Source organism: Leuciscus leuciscus (assembly GCF_965113295.1).
Source record: "Leuciscus leuciscus genome assembly, chromosome: 12".
Taxonomy (NCBI): Eukaryota; Metazoa; Chordata; class Actinopteri; order Cypriniformes; family Leuciscidae; genus Leuciscus; species Leuciscus leuciscus.
This window is the reverse complement of record NC_138736.1, coordinates 15,227,743-15,245,899: the sequence shown is the minus strand read 5'-3', so window position 1 is coordinate 15,245,899 and position 18,157 is coordinate 15,227,743. Positions and strand designations below refer to the sequence as shown.

The 18,157-nt window shown below is 37.4% G+C and overlaps 1 protein-coding gene across 3 annotated transcripts in view; it reads left to right on the top strand.

Moving 5' to 3' along the window:
* The window catches only part of sema4ab (sema domain, immunoglobulin domain (Ig), transmembrane domain (TM) and short cytoplasmic domain, (semaphorin) 4Ab), a 45,209-nt gene that overhangs the window by 13,797 nt on the left and 13,255 nt on the right, over positions 1-18,157 (top strand). For all 3 annotated transcript variants that reach the window (XM_082185337.1, XM_082185336.1, XM_082185338.1), the window contains exon 2: positions 7,910-8,160. In XM_082185337.1, coding sequence (XP_082041463.1) covers positions 8,067-8,160 — 94 coding nt within the window. In that variant the 5' untranslated portion in view covers positions 7,910-8,066. The remainder of the gene's footprint in view (positions 1-7,909; positions 8,161-18,157) is intronic.

Here is an 18,157-nt window from a genome sequence, read left to right as displayed (position 1 = left end):
AGCGCGCACGTTCTCTTTCGCGTCAATGCTTAAATTGACAAGGCTTAAAAACGCATGCAAATTATAAAGTTTCGTGACCATGCAGCACTAGTTTGATCGGGACAGTGACGTGACAGTTCATACAACTGTCCGAAACGTCTTTCAAGCTGAAAGGCACTCCTGTATCCGCTATGTTTAGCACTGAATGAATGACAGGATCCCCACTGTAACAACACGCTAGGTAAATAAGATGATGACATCTAGTGGAGAAGACTAGTAATAAGATAAGTATCAAACGCAAAACGCAAGTAACTTTGTGGCCGGATCTCTTAAAATCTAAATCGCAAATCTAAAAAGGGTTGGTCTGAAGTAGCTACGTTACTCATAGGTGTGGTTTGGGCGTAACATGCAATAAACCAATCAGAGCGTCATCTCACATTCCCTTTAAAAGCAGGCGCGCTTGTTCCATGGCGGATTGCTATTATAATGGCGGATTTGCCAGGTGCACGCCAGGAGCAGTTCACAGCCGAGGAGACCGACGTTCTCGTCAGGGCCAACAATTTGGGTAATTTAATTAATGTAATTTATTTAATTAATTAATTGAATTACCCAATAATTTGGGTAAACGTTTAAGCTAGGGCTGGGACAACGCGTCGAGGTCATCGATGACGTCGACGCAAAAAATACGTCGACGCAAAATATGCGCATCGATTCGTCGACCTGTTTTTATTTCTCTAAAAAAACGTTTGCAAAACGTTTACCTTATGTGCGCTGAATATACGCGATGGCCGGATCAACATTCTGTCCAACGTCATATAACCAATCCAGGGGTTTTTCTGCATTGATCTTTTTTTTGGCGGCTTTCAAAGCCTTATTTGATCGGGGCGCGTACGAGAGAGAGCCCCGGCCGCGCGCGCGCACTCACAGTCTTCAAACAACACGAGCGCTGCTTGCTCTCTCTCTCCCTCGTGCATATTAATCAAAATCATTAAACACGATAGAAAAAGGGCGAAACACCAAAGTTTCACGCGCGCTCGCGCACTCACAGTCTTCAAACTACACGAGCGCAGTCTTGCTCTCTCTCTCTCCCTCGTGCATATTAACCAAAATCATTAGACACGATAGAAAAAGGGCGGAACACCAAAGTTTCACGTGAAGCATTCGGAGATTTTTTTTTCTCCATGACAGGCTGCTGGCTCCCACTGTTCTTTTTTATTTATTTTTTGTTGGAAAAGCACTCTCTGTATTAGCTTAAAGCCCTCAAGTTTACATTGGTTACTGTATTCTTTCAGTTGCTCTAAACAAGTATTTTGGGTGACCTTTTTTATTTTTATATTGAATGCTAGTCATCAAGTTGTTGTTATTTTCATCTGAAAGAACTTTTTTTCAGTAAGCTAGGCCCTATGTGTTCAGTAAGCTTGTTTCAGTAAGCTAGGCTATGTGTTTCCAAGGCTTCAAGGTTTTATTGAATGCTATCTCTGACTAAGAATGCATTACCGTATTTTCCGCACTATAAGGCGCACTTAAAAGCCTTTCATTTTTTCAAAAAACGACAGTGCGCCTTATAATCCGGAGCGCCTTATATATGGATCTGGCTCCTTATATTAATCACATCACATATTACATATTCACAGATCACATATTAATGTCTGTAAAACAACCGCTGACTTAAACCTTTTGTTTATACTTTCGCCTGGCACCGGAGCGCGAGCCTCCGCTGACTGCGCGCGCACCTCCCCAAACAGACGAGGCATTTATACTTGACGCAACTGTTTTGTTTTAGACTGAACACCAGACCATACAACTGATTTAGACGCGCAAACTGGGTGCCGGTGTGATGAGATGTACTAATATCCGTCTGCTTGGGCAGATTCGGCTCAAAGTCGTGCATCATCGGATGCGGAGGCGCGCGCGCTGTCACAATGACGTCATTTTGCCGCGCGCGCGCCTCCGCATCCGAAGATGCATGACTTTGAGCCGAATCTGCCCGAGCAGACGGATATTAGTTATTCGTTTTTTATTACCTTTGCGCTCATGCGGACGCGTCAAGTATAAACAAGGTTTTACAGCTCAGCCACTTGTTTTTTCATATTTTTTTGCAAGTGGTAGATCTTGGTTTACATTTGGACTTTGGATGTGATCTTAGGCTTGAAAAGGTTGGTGACCACTGCATAACGCAAACCCAGTCAAACGTTTGACTGCAGTATCTTCTATTCTATGCGCCTTATAATCCGGTGCGCCCTATATATGAAAACAGTTCTAAAATAGGCCATTCATTGAAGGTGCGCCTTATAATCCGGTGCGCCTTATAGTGCGGAAAATACGGTACTTTGCACTTGTATAGTCTTTTATTTTGTAATTTTAAGAGCAATAAACATATATTGCAATGTTAAGGAATTCATGTTTTTTCATTCAGATATGTAAATCAACATGTATAAATTGTTAGTAGTCAATTAATGGGGAGAGAATCGAATCGGTCTGAAAAAATTTATCGTTAGATTAATCGATGCATCGAAAAAATAATCGCTAGATTAATCGTTTAAAAAATTATCGTTTATCCCAGCCCTAGTGTAAGCTAGATTTATGCCTATTTTTTCACATCTTCATGGACACCACAATGATTTCCCTTGTGTGGTAATATTTTTCCTTGTAATTATGTATGGTTTGCAAAAATGGGAACTGCTGCCAGCGTCTGTGTAGATGGGAGAAGCAAAGTGTATGTACGTTGTACAACACACACGCTACATTACGGCCAAGCTTGCGCCCTTAAAATAGCATCTGAATAACGCGCCACTGACTTTAGACTAGGTTTTTCCTGGTCAGTGGTGGAATTGTTTTCTGAAACTGCAAAATGGCACCAGGGAACGTTTGAGCCAGAGCACGCCACCTCTTTTCGCCGAACCGCCCCCGGGAGCGCAAGTTCATTCCCTATTTTACCGACGTGCCATTGGGTTTAAATCCGAAATATTGCCAAATAGACGCTTTTACATTTCTCTCTGTAACCAAATCTTCCGCCATCATCTTGTCAGTCAGCTCGCCTCACTCTCGTCATGTGATAAATTAAATCTGACTCCTGCTGTTGATCTGAGCTGCGACTCTCGTTCGGCTCACACTGAATTGATCAGACCGTGTTCTTTGTTTTATTTATTGTAGTGTCTGTTCTGTTCTGGGGGCGGTGGGCAAGTTATGTAATCGGTGTCTGAACACCGGTAACACAGACTATCGCAGCAAGCGCAGTGCGAAAAATACATTTGAATTGCATTGAAAATGTTTATATCCCAGTGTCACCTTAACAGTGGGAAGAAAATGATCATTTGCTTTGGCTCCAATACAGTGACAAACTATATCAAAATCAAAATATGTACATGTAGTTAGTTCAATTTTACGTTTTAGGAAGGGGGGTTCTCCTGTAAGGCTATCGTTATGTTAGGGTGTCCTTTACAACCTTATAAGGCTTATTAGGCTGTCACTGTTTTCTTATCATCCGGTGCCGTGACATGAATCATGCTGGAAGTGACTAACTGAAACTGCTTTTAATGGTAATACATCATTGATCTTTTAAGGAACTAATGCTTGGGTAATTCTCATTCCGGTTAATGCCACTGGCCGGACATAAAAGGATGAAAATACAAATCTCCTCTTATCTCACAAACTATATTATTAACAAAGTATATAATTTATTAACAAAGTTCAGGAGGAGCCCTCCCCTCGGACTACGAGTTATTCATACACTTTTTAGTGTCCCGTTTTGTAATATTTGAGCTGTTTTATTTATTCTCATCCAATTTCTTTGAGGAGACACTGCCTTCCTTGCCTACTCGGAGGAAATGCCCCTGATCTGGTTATACAAAAGTGCGAACTCGTGAAATTATGAATGAGTAATTTGGGTTTATATATTGATGACCTGCGGAGTGTGTAGGAAATAATGTTGACCTGTGTATTGTGTTGTTCAGGTGAAACAAGCATCCGTCAAGGCTTGTTGCTTGTGCAGGGTTAGTTCTGTATATTGTAAAGTAGAGGTCGACCGATTCATCGGTTTTGCCGATTAATCGGCACCGATAGTTGATTGGTGGAACTATCGTTATCGGCAAAAATACATACCGATAGTTTTTCCTGGTTGCGTCCGTTGCTGGAGCGGCTGAGAAGCGCGCGCTGTCATTCATTACACAGTAAGAGAGAGCTGAGAAGGGTCTGCTGGCATCATGCAGTACAAGAGCGGCCTCTAGAGGTGTAATAAAAACTATCGCTGATGCCTCGTGTTGTTTATTTCGACACGTGATTCTGCGTGCTGCACTGAGAGCACACGCTGCGTGGAGAGCGCTGACATAAAGCACCGACAGCTAAAAGGTAGCCTATGTATACAGTACATTTTGTCATATCATTATAAAGTGATTAATTTGTTGACTAAATGCTGCATTAGTAGAGAAAGAACAGCACAACAGTAGCCTATGTTTGTTTGCCTTCAAGGCTGAGAGGACGCTAACATTAGTAGGCTACCTCAAGCGGTTAAAACACTGACAAAAATAAACGTAAGTCCGACCCGAATGTTTAATGCCACAATTGTTACCTCTATTTGCATTAGTTTATATCCAGCTGGTCACTGTTTTATGCATTTAATATGCAGAGAAGTTGCATATTTAAAGCTAGAGACTGATATGTTCATACAGCCGACAGAAACATATAAACAAATCAGAAAAGCATTAGATTTCGGTTATTTTTTCGTGATCACTTTAATACATGTTTTGTTATTTTGATTAGATAATCATCAAGTGTTTATAAAATAGAAGCAAAAGTGTGAGACTATACATTTAATATTTATGTCATTTCAGTGCTCTGGCGTTGTAGATATTTAAGCATGACTGTTTGGATTAAATATGAAATGATAACACTTACAATAAAATTCCATATGTAACATTAACTAAGGTTAATAACTTCTGTATAAGGATTGTTCATTATTTGTTAATTAACATGTACTAATACATTTTTAAATTAAGGTTTTTATTTGTTAACCATAGTTAATGCACTATCAAACTAACATGAATGATCAAGGTGCAATTGTATTGCTCAAATATTATACCAATCAAATTCTGTTACTTTTTTATTCATTAAGTTGGCTTGAAAAATAACAGTTTAATAGTTGCATTTTGAATGTAACTGGTTTTATTTGTTATTTAGAGTATTACTTTTTGTTTCAGTTTGAATGAATGTCTTTTATTGACTTCAATATTTATTCATATTATATATTTATTTCATTTAGCATGTTTTCATGGTTCAATACAGTTTTATTATTTTTATAATAAAGTTCAGCACTGTTTTACTTGGAGTGTTATGTTTGTTTTTATCCAGTATCAATTTTAAAAACTATCAGTTGATTAATCGGTTATCGGCAAGTATGGCCCAACCTAGCTATCGTTATCGGTAAAATCCACTATCGGTCGACCTCTATTGTAAAGCACTGATACCACTTTTTCCAGAACAAGTCCAATACCGATACTTTCATTTTTGATACTCACCGATACTGATACCGTATAACCGATACCTGTATTTTCGCTGCATTTTGAATTTTTAAATGTATTGGTAGAGAAACCAAAATAATATAAATCAAATTAGTTGGCTTAATTTGTTCATCAAATAAATATTTCCTTCAGTTATTTTCATGCTTAATTAAGCCTGCTAAAATGCATTGAATGAGCTTCTGTTACTTTCACTCTTCATTCTGTTGCTCTATCATATTTTATCTTTCATTTAATAGTACATCACATATTTAGAGCAGCTCCAGAAGGGCTCAGTGCTGAGGATTGGGTCAGTGGTACAAATGTTTAGACACCAGTGAAATATAAATTCTTTATTCTAATTTTGATACTACAACAAAAACTACAGTAATCAATCAAATGTGAAAAAAACACTGCATATTCATTACTGAATAAATTAAATATAGATGGATATTTTTGTAAAGTTACAAAAGGTAGCCTATTTAGTCAAGAGCAGTGAGTAATTTATTTGTCCTTTGTTTGATTAACATTAAAACACAGCAGCAGGTTTATAAGACGCACGGACACCATTTAAATATACTGTGTCCACTTGAAGTCGTCAGTACAAGACGTGAAAGACAATTCAATTCAGTATTCGCGCGCTGAGACACTGTTTTTTTTTTTGGGTGCGCGCTTTGAATGTTTGCGTTCATGGAACTTCTTGACTTGCACACGTCCTGTAAATAATGTAGGTAACAGTTCATGTTCATGTTCATGCTCTCTCTCTCTCTCTCTCTCTCTCTCTCTCTCTCTCTCTCTCTCTCTCTCTCTCTCTCTCTCTCTCTCTCTCTCTCTCTCTCTCTCTCGTCAGTTAACATAAATAATAAGCTACATCATGCCTCGTTTTACTTTCTTTGCCGATACCGATGCTGGTATCGGTGCATCCAATTGTCTCTGGTGCATCCCTATTGTAAGCCAATTTACTGTTTAGTCCCCCCCCCCCCTTCAGACTCAACTAGTGAAGGACACTTGCTATGACAAGCATCACTACTGTTATGGCTCATACTCTAATATCGCTTTTTTTAAACCTTTTTCATGTAACTCAACGTTTGTGATGTGTAGAGCGTACATGAATAATAGCCTACCTCAGTTTGTGCTGCTGGTTTTGGAGAGGTTTGTAATTTATGTAAGTGACTTGTGTGTTACATGTACAGATTTGTCATTTTCATCCGGCAGATGATAAAATGGGAGAAAATAATAGGATGTACCCAAGCTTTATCTACAAATCTAAATATTATAGAGACCATAACACCAACAACAACATAACATAACATGCAACATTAACTTCCCTGCATCATTTTGGTGAGTTTTGCTTGGGTAAACACAACTTGTTTTCTTCAGAATTTAAAAAAATGATGTTTCTTTTATACAATACTGTTACCTTGGAGATTAATGCAAGGCATTGTTTTTATGGAAATCTTATGGAAATACAATTCAAAGTTTGAAATCAGGCTTGAGCAATGTGTAAGCTTTTGTGCAACAAAATTGCCCCATTGTAAAAACAAAAGTGCATTGCGTCTAAATGTAAAAAAAAAAAAAGAGCAAAAATCCAAAAGAGTCACTTAAGGGTGGAATTTCCCAAAACAAAATTCCGTCCCTGAATTAATGTCTGTAAATTCCTGATCAGGACATCCTTATAAATAATGCTACATGATAAATAGAAGGCTTCAAATAGACCCCATGATCGGCACCGGGTGATGCTGTGATCTTCCCCAAAAATTCTGATCGGGGCACCCTTACTTTTTTTTCTCTTTTTTTTTCTGATGGTCAACAGAGCACTCCACATGTTTACAAGTGTTTAGTAAATCATGGTAGCCCAAGCACAAGACACTAGTCACCATGTTTCTGTTTTTGGGTCACGGGGATTTTCATCATATATTCATTAGACGTGATATATAAAAAAAAATATATATATCCACTCCATCTCATTGAGTTTTCCATTTCCTGCTCCACACTCACTGATGAGAGAAACACAACTCCATGTTTGATCCAAAGCTTAATTTGCATCTAGTTAAACCACGGTAATCAAAATAAAATATTTTGAATAATTAAGCCATAATATATATGGCTATATTAAATGAAAAAATGAACAGTACTTGGCGAAAAGAATATTGCTCTGTTTCCACTCTACACCGCTGATAGTCTTTATCAGATTACATTGTCTTTGCAAACAGGGTTTCTCTGGATGATGGTCAGTCTCTTGTCTTCTAATGTAAAAATGTAACTTAAATCCCCCTCCACCAATCAGAGATGAAGACATGTCATGTGCTGATGTATGTCATCCCTTGACTGTTTCTTAAGCATGTTAAGAATTGTAAAAGAGGAAGAGGCGACTTCAGAGGAAGTGATGACTTAAAGAACTTGTCTAGATTTCTAACACATACTTTTTTTCTGCACAGATGAGATGACGGCAGACTCTTTTGGCAGTTTTAAGTGGTGTCCTTGTGGGCTACTCAGTGCTAAACGGACAAACGCAGAACCTGACAGCGACAGATATACCAGTCTTTGGATTTAGCTCATCTGTTGTGCTCAGTGGCCTCCTGGTTTTCCAACAGGATGGTGCATTCAACGTCACTTTGTGCCTGTCTGTCTCTTCTGACTGTCCTCAGCTGTCATTCTCATGTCCTCCCCCGTCTCTCTTTTCCCATAGGTAAGTCTTATTTTTAAACTTTTCAAGATTTATGACCTGAATTTAGAGCAACAAGTTGTTTTTCAAATGCCATTAGATATTTGAATAGCTTATGAAACTTGTGAGCTGCTGTTGTTCTCTTTACCTTTGCCCTGCAGTGGTTTTATTGAAAACCAGAAGGTGAATAAAGTTGAATTACATAATACAATCTAGTGAGATTAGCTTCTGTGCCACTTTAGTTAAACATACTTGAAATATTGTACTGTACTGTTGATATCTTCATAGCAACATTGTAAATTGTAATAATTGTATTCTGTAAATATCTTGTAATAGCATGAGTATATGAATGTCCCTCAAATCAGTGTTAATTTACTATTATATACTATTATAGTATTTATTAGTATTTTGTAGAGCTGCCCCCTAATATTCGACTAATCATTGGTTGATTAGAAAGGCTTAGTCGACCAAACATTTTATTAGTCGGTTAGTTGCAGAAAGAAAGAAAAAAACCTTGTGACGAAGTCACTAAGTCATTAGGCTATGTATTATAGGCAATTAAGGCTTAATGCTTATTATTATTATTAAGGCTTATTATTGTGATTTATATGGCTTATTAATACACACGTACGATTAGTCGACTAAATATCTTTAGTCTGCGGCAGCCCTTGTATTTTGACTTATGAAAAAACACAAATAAAAATGACAAAAGCCCATAAAAAGGCCATACTAAAGCTTGAACGAAAATTACTATTTAGCTTTATTATTTTACTTTTAGTAATTTTAGTACTTCAACTTAAATGAAAATTAGAAATGTAAAAATAAAATGTATTGTGTAGAAAAATTTAAAAGTTATTTTCTGTTTTTCATGTAATATTTGTTTTATTTCAGCTTAATTTCAAATAAATTTCAATTAGATTTAGTTTTAGTTTAACAATAACAATGCTTCAAAATGGGTTAAAGTTTTTTTATAAATTGACTTTTTTTAATAAAAAATTGTGTTATCAGTGCTTTAAACACTGATTTAATATGATTATTTTCAAAACATGAAGCACTAAATGGAGGGGTCAACACGAGTTTTTTATAAATGTAATCAAATTATAATATCTTTTTATATTCAGTATCATAAATATTAAATACTAAGTTAGGAGCTACCTGAATGCTAGCATTTTTTTCATGTTGAATCATGAAATTGGTGTGACACTGTCAGTGTTGCTAATTATTACCTTTTAATTATATGTGACAAAGTATTTGAAATTAAGCGTGATCTTGTTTAAAATGAAAAGCAAGACCAATGAAATGGCCTAAACAGTTGCCGAACCGTTAGCTGTGCACTGCAGTGACTGGTACAAGTACTTATTGAAAGACTTTGATTGGATGAGATGTTTAGCTGTGATTAAGCCAAAGACCTGTAAGAACATGGCTCGAATTTTTACTTTTCACTTATATGCAATATGCAAGTTATTTGTTTCAAGAAATGCTATTATGAAAAAAATTATATATTTAATATACTGCTGTGATCATTATGTGACTATCATTACGTTGTCATAATCATCATTGTCTTATTTGAGTAGATAAAGAATGCTTATACTATCAAGAATACTGAGATTTTGCAAACATGAGAGACTTTTTTTTTAAGAGTTGTTTTCCACAACAACTACTTTTGGAGTCTGCACAGATTCTGTTTGACAATCAATTTGTACAGAATGTTTGTCTACCTTAATCATTTGTATGTTTAAATACCAGCAGGGCTTCAAATTTCATTTTTACTAACAAGAAAAGATAACAAGCAGGAAACAAAAGATAGATCATTACAAGAAATATCTTTCCGTGTAGATCATGTTTATTGCCCTGCATTATTAGGAAGCTTTGGATGTAAGAGGAATGAAAGATCCTGCCCAGATTCTCTTAAGAGGAAGCATCTGCCATTCACCTTAATGGGAGCTTTGATGCAAACCTCTTATAATGGCTTCTTGAAATGTTTCTGAAACGTCTACATTAGGTTTCATTTCTCCTGTGACCTCTCAGGAACTAAAAGTTCTTCTCTCAGGTTCCTAAAATCTAGGAACTTGTAGCGACAGCTTAAAGCTGTCATTGACATGATACTTTTGAGTAATATTGTTTTTATTTGTTTGCATTGCCGCACATTACTGTTTTGCATTTTAAATTTCAAATTCTTTATTGGATTGTGTGGAACATACAACATTGCCACGGTATCAGCTCAAAGATTAAGGCAAATAAAAACAACAACGACAAAAAAGCAAGACTGATCAAAAAAAGCATCCTTGCTGAATTATTAATTTCTTTAAAAAATATTTGTGTTATATGTGTATTAAAAATAAAATGCAATAAAATAACATAAAAAATATACTATAAGACGTGATTTTAGGGTTATAAATTTGGGTCACAGACAAGGAAGTTAAAGTGATCTACTTTTGAGAAACAAAGTAAGCAGATAAATCCGCTGATGTAATTGAAAGTGGCTTTGTTGTTTTTATTTTTTAATGAATGGAGGCCCTTGTTCTCTGAACAACAGTTATTTGTTAAGAGGAGGCCAGTCCATGAGTTGGCAAAGCAGGGCAGAATCAGGCTGACCTGGCAAATGGCTTTTCTATGAGAGTCGCATAAATCAGTTAAAAGTAGATTCTCTTTGTTTATCAGAACAATTGAGAGACTGTGCTACAGGTGCTTAGACATGCAGATACATCACTTTTGCTGATTCAGGATCAGTCATTTGACCCTGTAAATGACTAGACATGAGTTTGTGAAGATTACAGGGCTTAATTCAGACTCTGAGTCCCTGTTTCCCAACAGTACCAATTACAGCCGATGCCAGAATGAATCTGGTCACACCTATGCAGGTGTTTGAGCATGATTTGATGATGACATCTGCAAACTTATAATTGCTGCTGTCATTGTTATTGACAGCTGCAGAAACATGAAAACCAGACTTGATAATATTAAAATAATATTAAAGTAATATGGTGCATCAATAAATGCTTTTTTTAAGGTACACTATGTAGCCTAACTTTTCTTTGTTCAAAATTAACAAAATTTTAGTAATGAGTCAATACAGCTCCAATCCTTCTTCCAAAACATGTTTTTATCTTAATCTGATTCACTATGCCTATTATAAGTGTTTATATTTTAGACATATTGGAATGGTTTTCGTTGGCATTTGCGTACATACCAACCCGTATGTGTCTAGTCATATCTGTAAATAGAGAAAAGTTGCTCTAGCTACTTTGATGCGTGTATGATCAAAGTCCCTTTAAGGCAAGTTATTTCACTCGGCGGCCATCTTTGAAACACCTCTCGGGCAGCTAATTCAGTCATGCAAGTACAGCTCCTATCATTCATATTTGAAATCACCAATGAAATCTGACAACAACTATCTCATACAGTTTGTTTTTTACTGACAACCGGAGCTTCTAACGGCAGCTGCAGTGATTCAATGTCTTTTATTTAGAAGATGGGACTTATTCCACCATATTGTGTGTTGTGTGGAGGTCAAAACTTTGAGTTTTGGCTTGACCAATAGGGGCTTTCGCACCGGAGGAACCTTTTCATAGTTCCTAGAACTATTGGTGGAAGTACCTGGATTTTTGTGTGTTCGCACCGCAGGAACTAGGAACAATTTTAGTTCTAGGAACTCCTTTTGGAGGAACTAATTTAGCTCCTACTTCAGAGAAGGGTCTAAACCAGCACCATAGTGTACGCTGATTGGCCGGACGCACACGAAACACCAGCACCTGCCATTTTTAAAACAGCTGTGTAAACACACAGATCATAGCCTATATATTTACTCCAGAAACTTAATCTACGAACTTGGAAAACAGTGATAGATGAGGCTCTAAAACTTTACGCTGAGAAGAAAATCCAATGCAACTTTGATGGGACCAAGCGAAGCATGATTATGTATTTCTGCTCCGCTAATACTTTTTCATAGACTGTCTACTTTCTATGTATAACAGTTCTATTTAATATTGTAGTAGACAGGACTTTTAGACAGATCGTAAATTAATGAACACGGAGAATGTGAGCACTCTGAACTCAGGCTCTGGCGTTCCCAGCACCATCAAAATAAAATCACAACAACAAGCATGGCTTATGTCACTTCAGAGTTCCTACTGGCGGGATTTTTCCAATTTTCCTACGGGAACCACCCTGGTGGCTAGTTCCTTGAACTAAGTTCCTAGAACCACCTGGTGCGAAAGCCCCTATTAACTAGTAGTTCTATCATCAGGCATGCATAACACTATACAATATAAAAAGACAATATACAAACATTAATGATACACAACATGTACTGGGGAAATGCATGTTCATCCATTAGACAGATTTGTCAATGAATTAGTGGAGAGAATTCCATTTCTATGGGACTACTTGTCTGTTTATTGTAGCCTGTACTGTTCTGTGCAGGCCCTATCTCCCAATGGAGTGTCTTTGAAGTGAGGTGACCAAAAGGGTGGTAATTCTCAGTGGGGATACCAGACATCACGGAGTCTGCCTGGGTGAGGGGTTATGAAGATTAAGTCATGTTTGATCGGTCCAGTCATTACAGTCAGCACCTGCCATTTTTAAAACAGCTATATGTAAACGCACAGATTATAGCCTATATATTTACTCCAGAAACTAGATACAAACATGGAAAACAGTGATAGATGGGCCTCTAAACCTTTATGCTGAAGAGAAAATCCAACGCAACTTTGAGGGGACCAAGTCAAACATGATTATGTATTTCTGCTCAGCTAGCAACACTGGACATCAACCACACGGCATAGGCTAATAACTTTTTTTTTTCATATACTGTGTACTTTCTATAACAATTATATCTAATAACATGTTTAACAGTACTGTTAGACAGATCGCTAACTAATGAACACAGAGAATGCGAGCATTGTTTGCTCTGGCGTTCTCAGCGGCGTCAAAATAAAGGTCCTTCGCTCCGTCAAAATAAAAGTCGCCGTGCTTGCATCACTCCCTTACCCCTCCTACCAGTTCCTATGGCCACTTGGCCAGTGCGAACGCAAACAGCAAAACCGAGTTTGGGGGAGAGTAGTTCATAGAACTGTTTAGAAGTGGACAGTTCCTATAACTAAGTTCCTGTAACTACTTGGTCGGAAAGCGGCTATAGTGTACCTTTTATTTAAAAGTGATTATACTAAATAATTAGTAATTTACCTTTCCACCCGAAATCGGGATGACCAACCTGCGCCCAGACCTGGTATTCTGGTCTAACTCCTGCCATTGTGTCTTCATTGTGGAACTGACAGTCCCTTGGGAGGAGGGAATCGAGGCAGCTTATGAAAGGAAGAAGCTGCGGTATGCCTAGTTGGCAGCTGAAGCAGAGAATCGGGGCTGGAAGGTGAAGGTGAATCTAGTGGAGGTGGGCTGCAGGGGCTTTGTAGCCAGTTCCACCATAAGGCTGCTTAAGGAAGTGGGATTCAGATGCCTGGCCCAGTGGAAAGTACTTAAGGAACTTGCCACTGTCGCCGAAGGAAGTAGTCACTGGCTGTGGCTGAAAGGAAAGGAGACAGTGTGGGCCGCCAAGTTACCTATATAGTCACCATGGGACACACACCCAGGTCTTATCAGCCTATGCTGGGCTTGCCTCTGCTGAGGATGTCTCGTGATTAAAAGGCTAAAACATCCAGTGAGGCGGCGGTATACAACTACTGATGTATTGGTGCGAAGACCCACCTAAGACGACTCCTTCAACATGGACTGTGGTAGTGCTGAATCTTTCAAGGCCAGTGCTGTGCTGAGCTGAATCGTAAGGGATTGTAATATCTAGTCCTAGTAAACAAATCAAATTGGAAAGTTTTGGATATTTTAGAGGTAGTTTATTTGTTTAACTTATTTTCCATTAAATGCACAGAAGTTTTTTTTTTTTTTTTTTTGCCATAGTTACATTTTTTGTCAAGTTTTTCATACTCTGTCTATTATCCTGTTAGTAGAAGTTCAGAACCAGATGTTTTGGCTGCTTAGTTTCAATAAATTGTCTTTTTTAGGGGAGATTATCAACTTTTTAAGTTCTGGAAGTTTTGAACACTTTACAATAAGGTTCCATTAATTAACTTTAGTTAATAAACAATACATGTTACAGTATTTATTTCTCTGTTAATGTTAGTTAATAAAAATACTGCTCATAGTTAGTTCAGGTTAGATAAGGGAAGTAATTTTGCCGATGTATTTATAGTAAAACAAACTCTCATCTTAAAATTTAACGGATGCAACTTTTATGGCCGATTCACACTGCACTGACAGACGACCAATGTGGACAAGCACCAGTGGCCAGTTGCATAAACTGTTAAGACTAGTCTTACAAGTTAGTCATCCAATTTTTTTCTTTAAAACTGTTAATAACTTTGTAAAATCAGTAACATAAAAACGTAGATTGGTCTAATTTGACACCGAACAGTAAGACTGATTACCCCTAACTAACTTCTAGTTGATCATACTAGTTCTTAAGACACAGTCTTAACATAATAGCTATGTTTATGCAACTGGCCCCAGATTACAGTACTGACATTCCAAGACCCGACAAACGTAGATTCAATATGTTCCGTCGGAAGTCAAGTCACCTTTATTTATATAGCGCTTTTTACAATACAGATTGTTTCAAAGCAGCTTTACAGTGATAACAGGAAATGAATGCAACAAAGATTGTTTTGGCTGTACAGCAGCAGAGGAAAGTCATTGCTCAGTTTTTGTAAGTTCAGCATTGATTTATTTCCTTTGTAAAAATCATTAGCTATTAATTTAGGGTCCGTTTTCACAACACCATTTTCATCTGAAAACAGATAACTTTTAGTGCGTTCTGACCGTTCATTTACACGACAACGTCATTGTTGTGGCCTGAGAACGCAAACTTTGAAACGGGTTTCTAAGTTTGAAACTTCTTTGTAAACTTCAAAAACGTGAATCTGTGAAAACGACGACAGCATGCACATGTGTAGTATGTGTTTAGTCTATAGGCGTGCACGTTTAAATGCGTATGTGCACAGCTGCGTAGTCTTTCTTTACAAAGTGACATTGCGAACTACTTGTCTGGCATGCATATACAGCGTTTTAAGTCATTTTGGCGGATCTGTGTGGATGGGGATCAATTTGATAATATTGTCATCTGTACAGAGGGGGAAAAAACTTTTCAGTTTTTAGTACATCGTTGTCATGTAAACGCACCCTTAGTTTATCTATACAGCGGCTCTGGAGAAAACAGGGATGTCATTGTCCAGCTCAGTTCAGTTCTCATACAATGTTGTCAAAGCATTAAGAATAATATTCTGTCGGTGACATGCACAGACCAACGGCAACAGACACTGATAGGAGTTTCACACGGATTTGACAAAATCATGAAGAAGGAAGCATGGCAGTTAGTCAAGCAAACTTCCTCAGCAGTCTGCACCTCGTTTTTGTCACATTTGTATTTTCTATTTAGTTTCTGGGGAAAATGTACTGTTACAAGGCATTACTTTTTCACATACTTCTATATAAAACTAAGTCAAGGAGGTAGCTTTTGAATCTTTACAAATGAACTGAAGTGTTTTGGTTTCTCTGGCCTGGACTGAGAGTATGTACCCTGGGGTTGCATAATTTCACAGCCGCGTGCTGACTGTCAGATCCACATTCTTTACAGGCCTCACAGACAAGAGAGCAGCTCATATGAGGAATTATAGGACTTTAGTTCAGTGAAATGGTCATAAGACCAAAATCACCATTAAGTGCTGCTAATAATCCAAGATTATCTTGGAAATTCCTCTTCCTTCCCCCTTTTTGGTATAACAGCATTTTCAAAGACATTATACCTGTTTTATGACCTTGTTTGTTTATCGGCTTATTTGTTTTTGAGCAGGTTTGCAGACATTTTCTGCATTTCCAGGACTAATTTTGGTAAAACTCTGTCTCAGATCTGTAGATTTAAACATGGCACAAAAACAGCTAATTATGTCATTTTGTTATCACATATATGTCACCCAGGGCCAGGAGGTTTGAATTCTGTGTAAAGTCTGCAGATATATCTGTAAAGATCTGCGAGTGCACGTTGGGCTGTTTATTCTTGAGAAAAGCTATGGTTACACAGAGGTTGTCATGTGTCATGTGAATGATATATAGTGGAAAAGGGTGGAGGAGAAGGAAAAGTAGTGCTGACGTTCTTCTCGCTCAGAGGGCTGCTGGGAGAAGACAGCTGGTATGCTGCGGCTCAGCTTTAGGATTAGCCTCCCCACAGAGCCGAGTGTTTTCTTCCCAGGCTCATGACAGCTAACAGAGAAGTTGTTCACGTGTTCTCAGCAGAATAACTGAGCCTAGGGCAAAAATGTGTTGATTTCAATGTGACTTAGAAGTTGATAAGCTTTCTTTGTCTTAGAGCTTCCTTTATGACATCACTATCCTTGCTGTCGGCGCTTTTCCAAACACTCAACGAAGGCCAGATAGCGGTGTGTTTCTGCAAGCATTGGCCAAAGTTTTTCAGATCTGAAATAGTTGCGTAAGACCACTTCACTCCTTCTTTATGTAAGGAAGAATGTGAATGAAAGGAGTTTATTGGATCCATACACAGTTTTGACATATTGTTTCTTAATTTTTGCTCTTAAAGATTGCATACCTTTGTTCAACCAAGAATTAAGTAGTATAAGAACGATTGAAACAGAAGTATGTGCAGTATCAGGTACATACTTTTATAACTTTAAGAACTTTCAGGTGAAAGGAGGTAATACATTTATCGCATTTGTTATACTTTGTTGAACTATCTCTAAAATATAAGTTCTCAAGTTACCTTTCAGGAATAAAGTGTTATTTATTATGGAAAGTGGAGAGTGTAGTTTTAGAATTAGTGTAGTTTATTTATTTATTATTACTTTATTATTATCTTACATTTTGTTGCTTATTCATTTATGTAATGCATTGATATTAATGGATTGGAATAAAAACAATTTCTAAAGTAGTTGCTTTTTCAAGTCTGTGGTTTGATGTTCTCAGTTCAGGTATTGTCATGTCCCAATTTGACCCGAGCAAGTTTCCTGTAAGAGCGAGAACAGAGAAACAGATACTTGTTTCTATTTATCTTTATCATTTCATGTGGCTGTTTTTGTAGATGTAGACAAGACTGTAGATATGCTCTCAGAATAAGATGGGCTTTTGAGACATCATTTTTAGACATGGTACTCGTTGTTTACTAAACCACTTAAAGTTTTCCACGTACTATTTTTCTTGAGAATGACATAACACATTGCTGTTTATTCTGAGGCCTTTATATTCTTCACAAGCCACTGTGTTTATTTTGGCTCGTCATCAACATAACAGTTTCTCTTGATTTAATAATTAACAAAGTTTTATGTAAACAGTTAAAAATTAAACCAAATTGAGAGCCAGCATTGCTGATTTGCATATAAACTTGTTAAACAAGAAAATATTTTTTATAATTAAGCTGTGCACATGTGTACAATTTGCATGAAACCTTATATGGATACTGTACGTCATGTAAATTAGTATTCACTACCGTTCTCTGTTTATTTTTGTATCGATCAATAATTCATACAGCTTTAATTTTTGGTCCTCGTTCTCATTGTTTTGTTGACAAAGGTGTGTTGTGCTTTATCATCTTTATAGTGTTTGTATGTGTGTTTAAGAGATCAGTTACATAGTCACGCAAGGCTGAATGATAAGTGGATGTCTGCAGACACATCTTCTCACCAGTCTAGACTGAACCTGTTTGAGATGTATCTAGTGTGGGGGTTTTTGGGGGAAAGTTCACGGTATGTCAACCACATTCAAATTTACTCTCCGAAATTCACACAAACATCAAACTTGAGGCGAACCATCCATCTGGTGAAGAAACCACTGCAACTGTGTAAGTCAAGAGAAAGCGTGGAAGGTATTTACCTCAGAGTCTGTATTGCATAAAAAAAAGCACAGGAAGTTGCTGTTGTCTTCGCACTTCAAAGATCGGCTTCTTGGAAATTACAGTCTTTTCTCTGGGTAGATTGACTTCATGCTTCAGTGCAACATGTTGAATTTT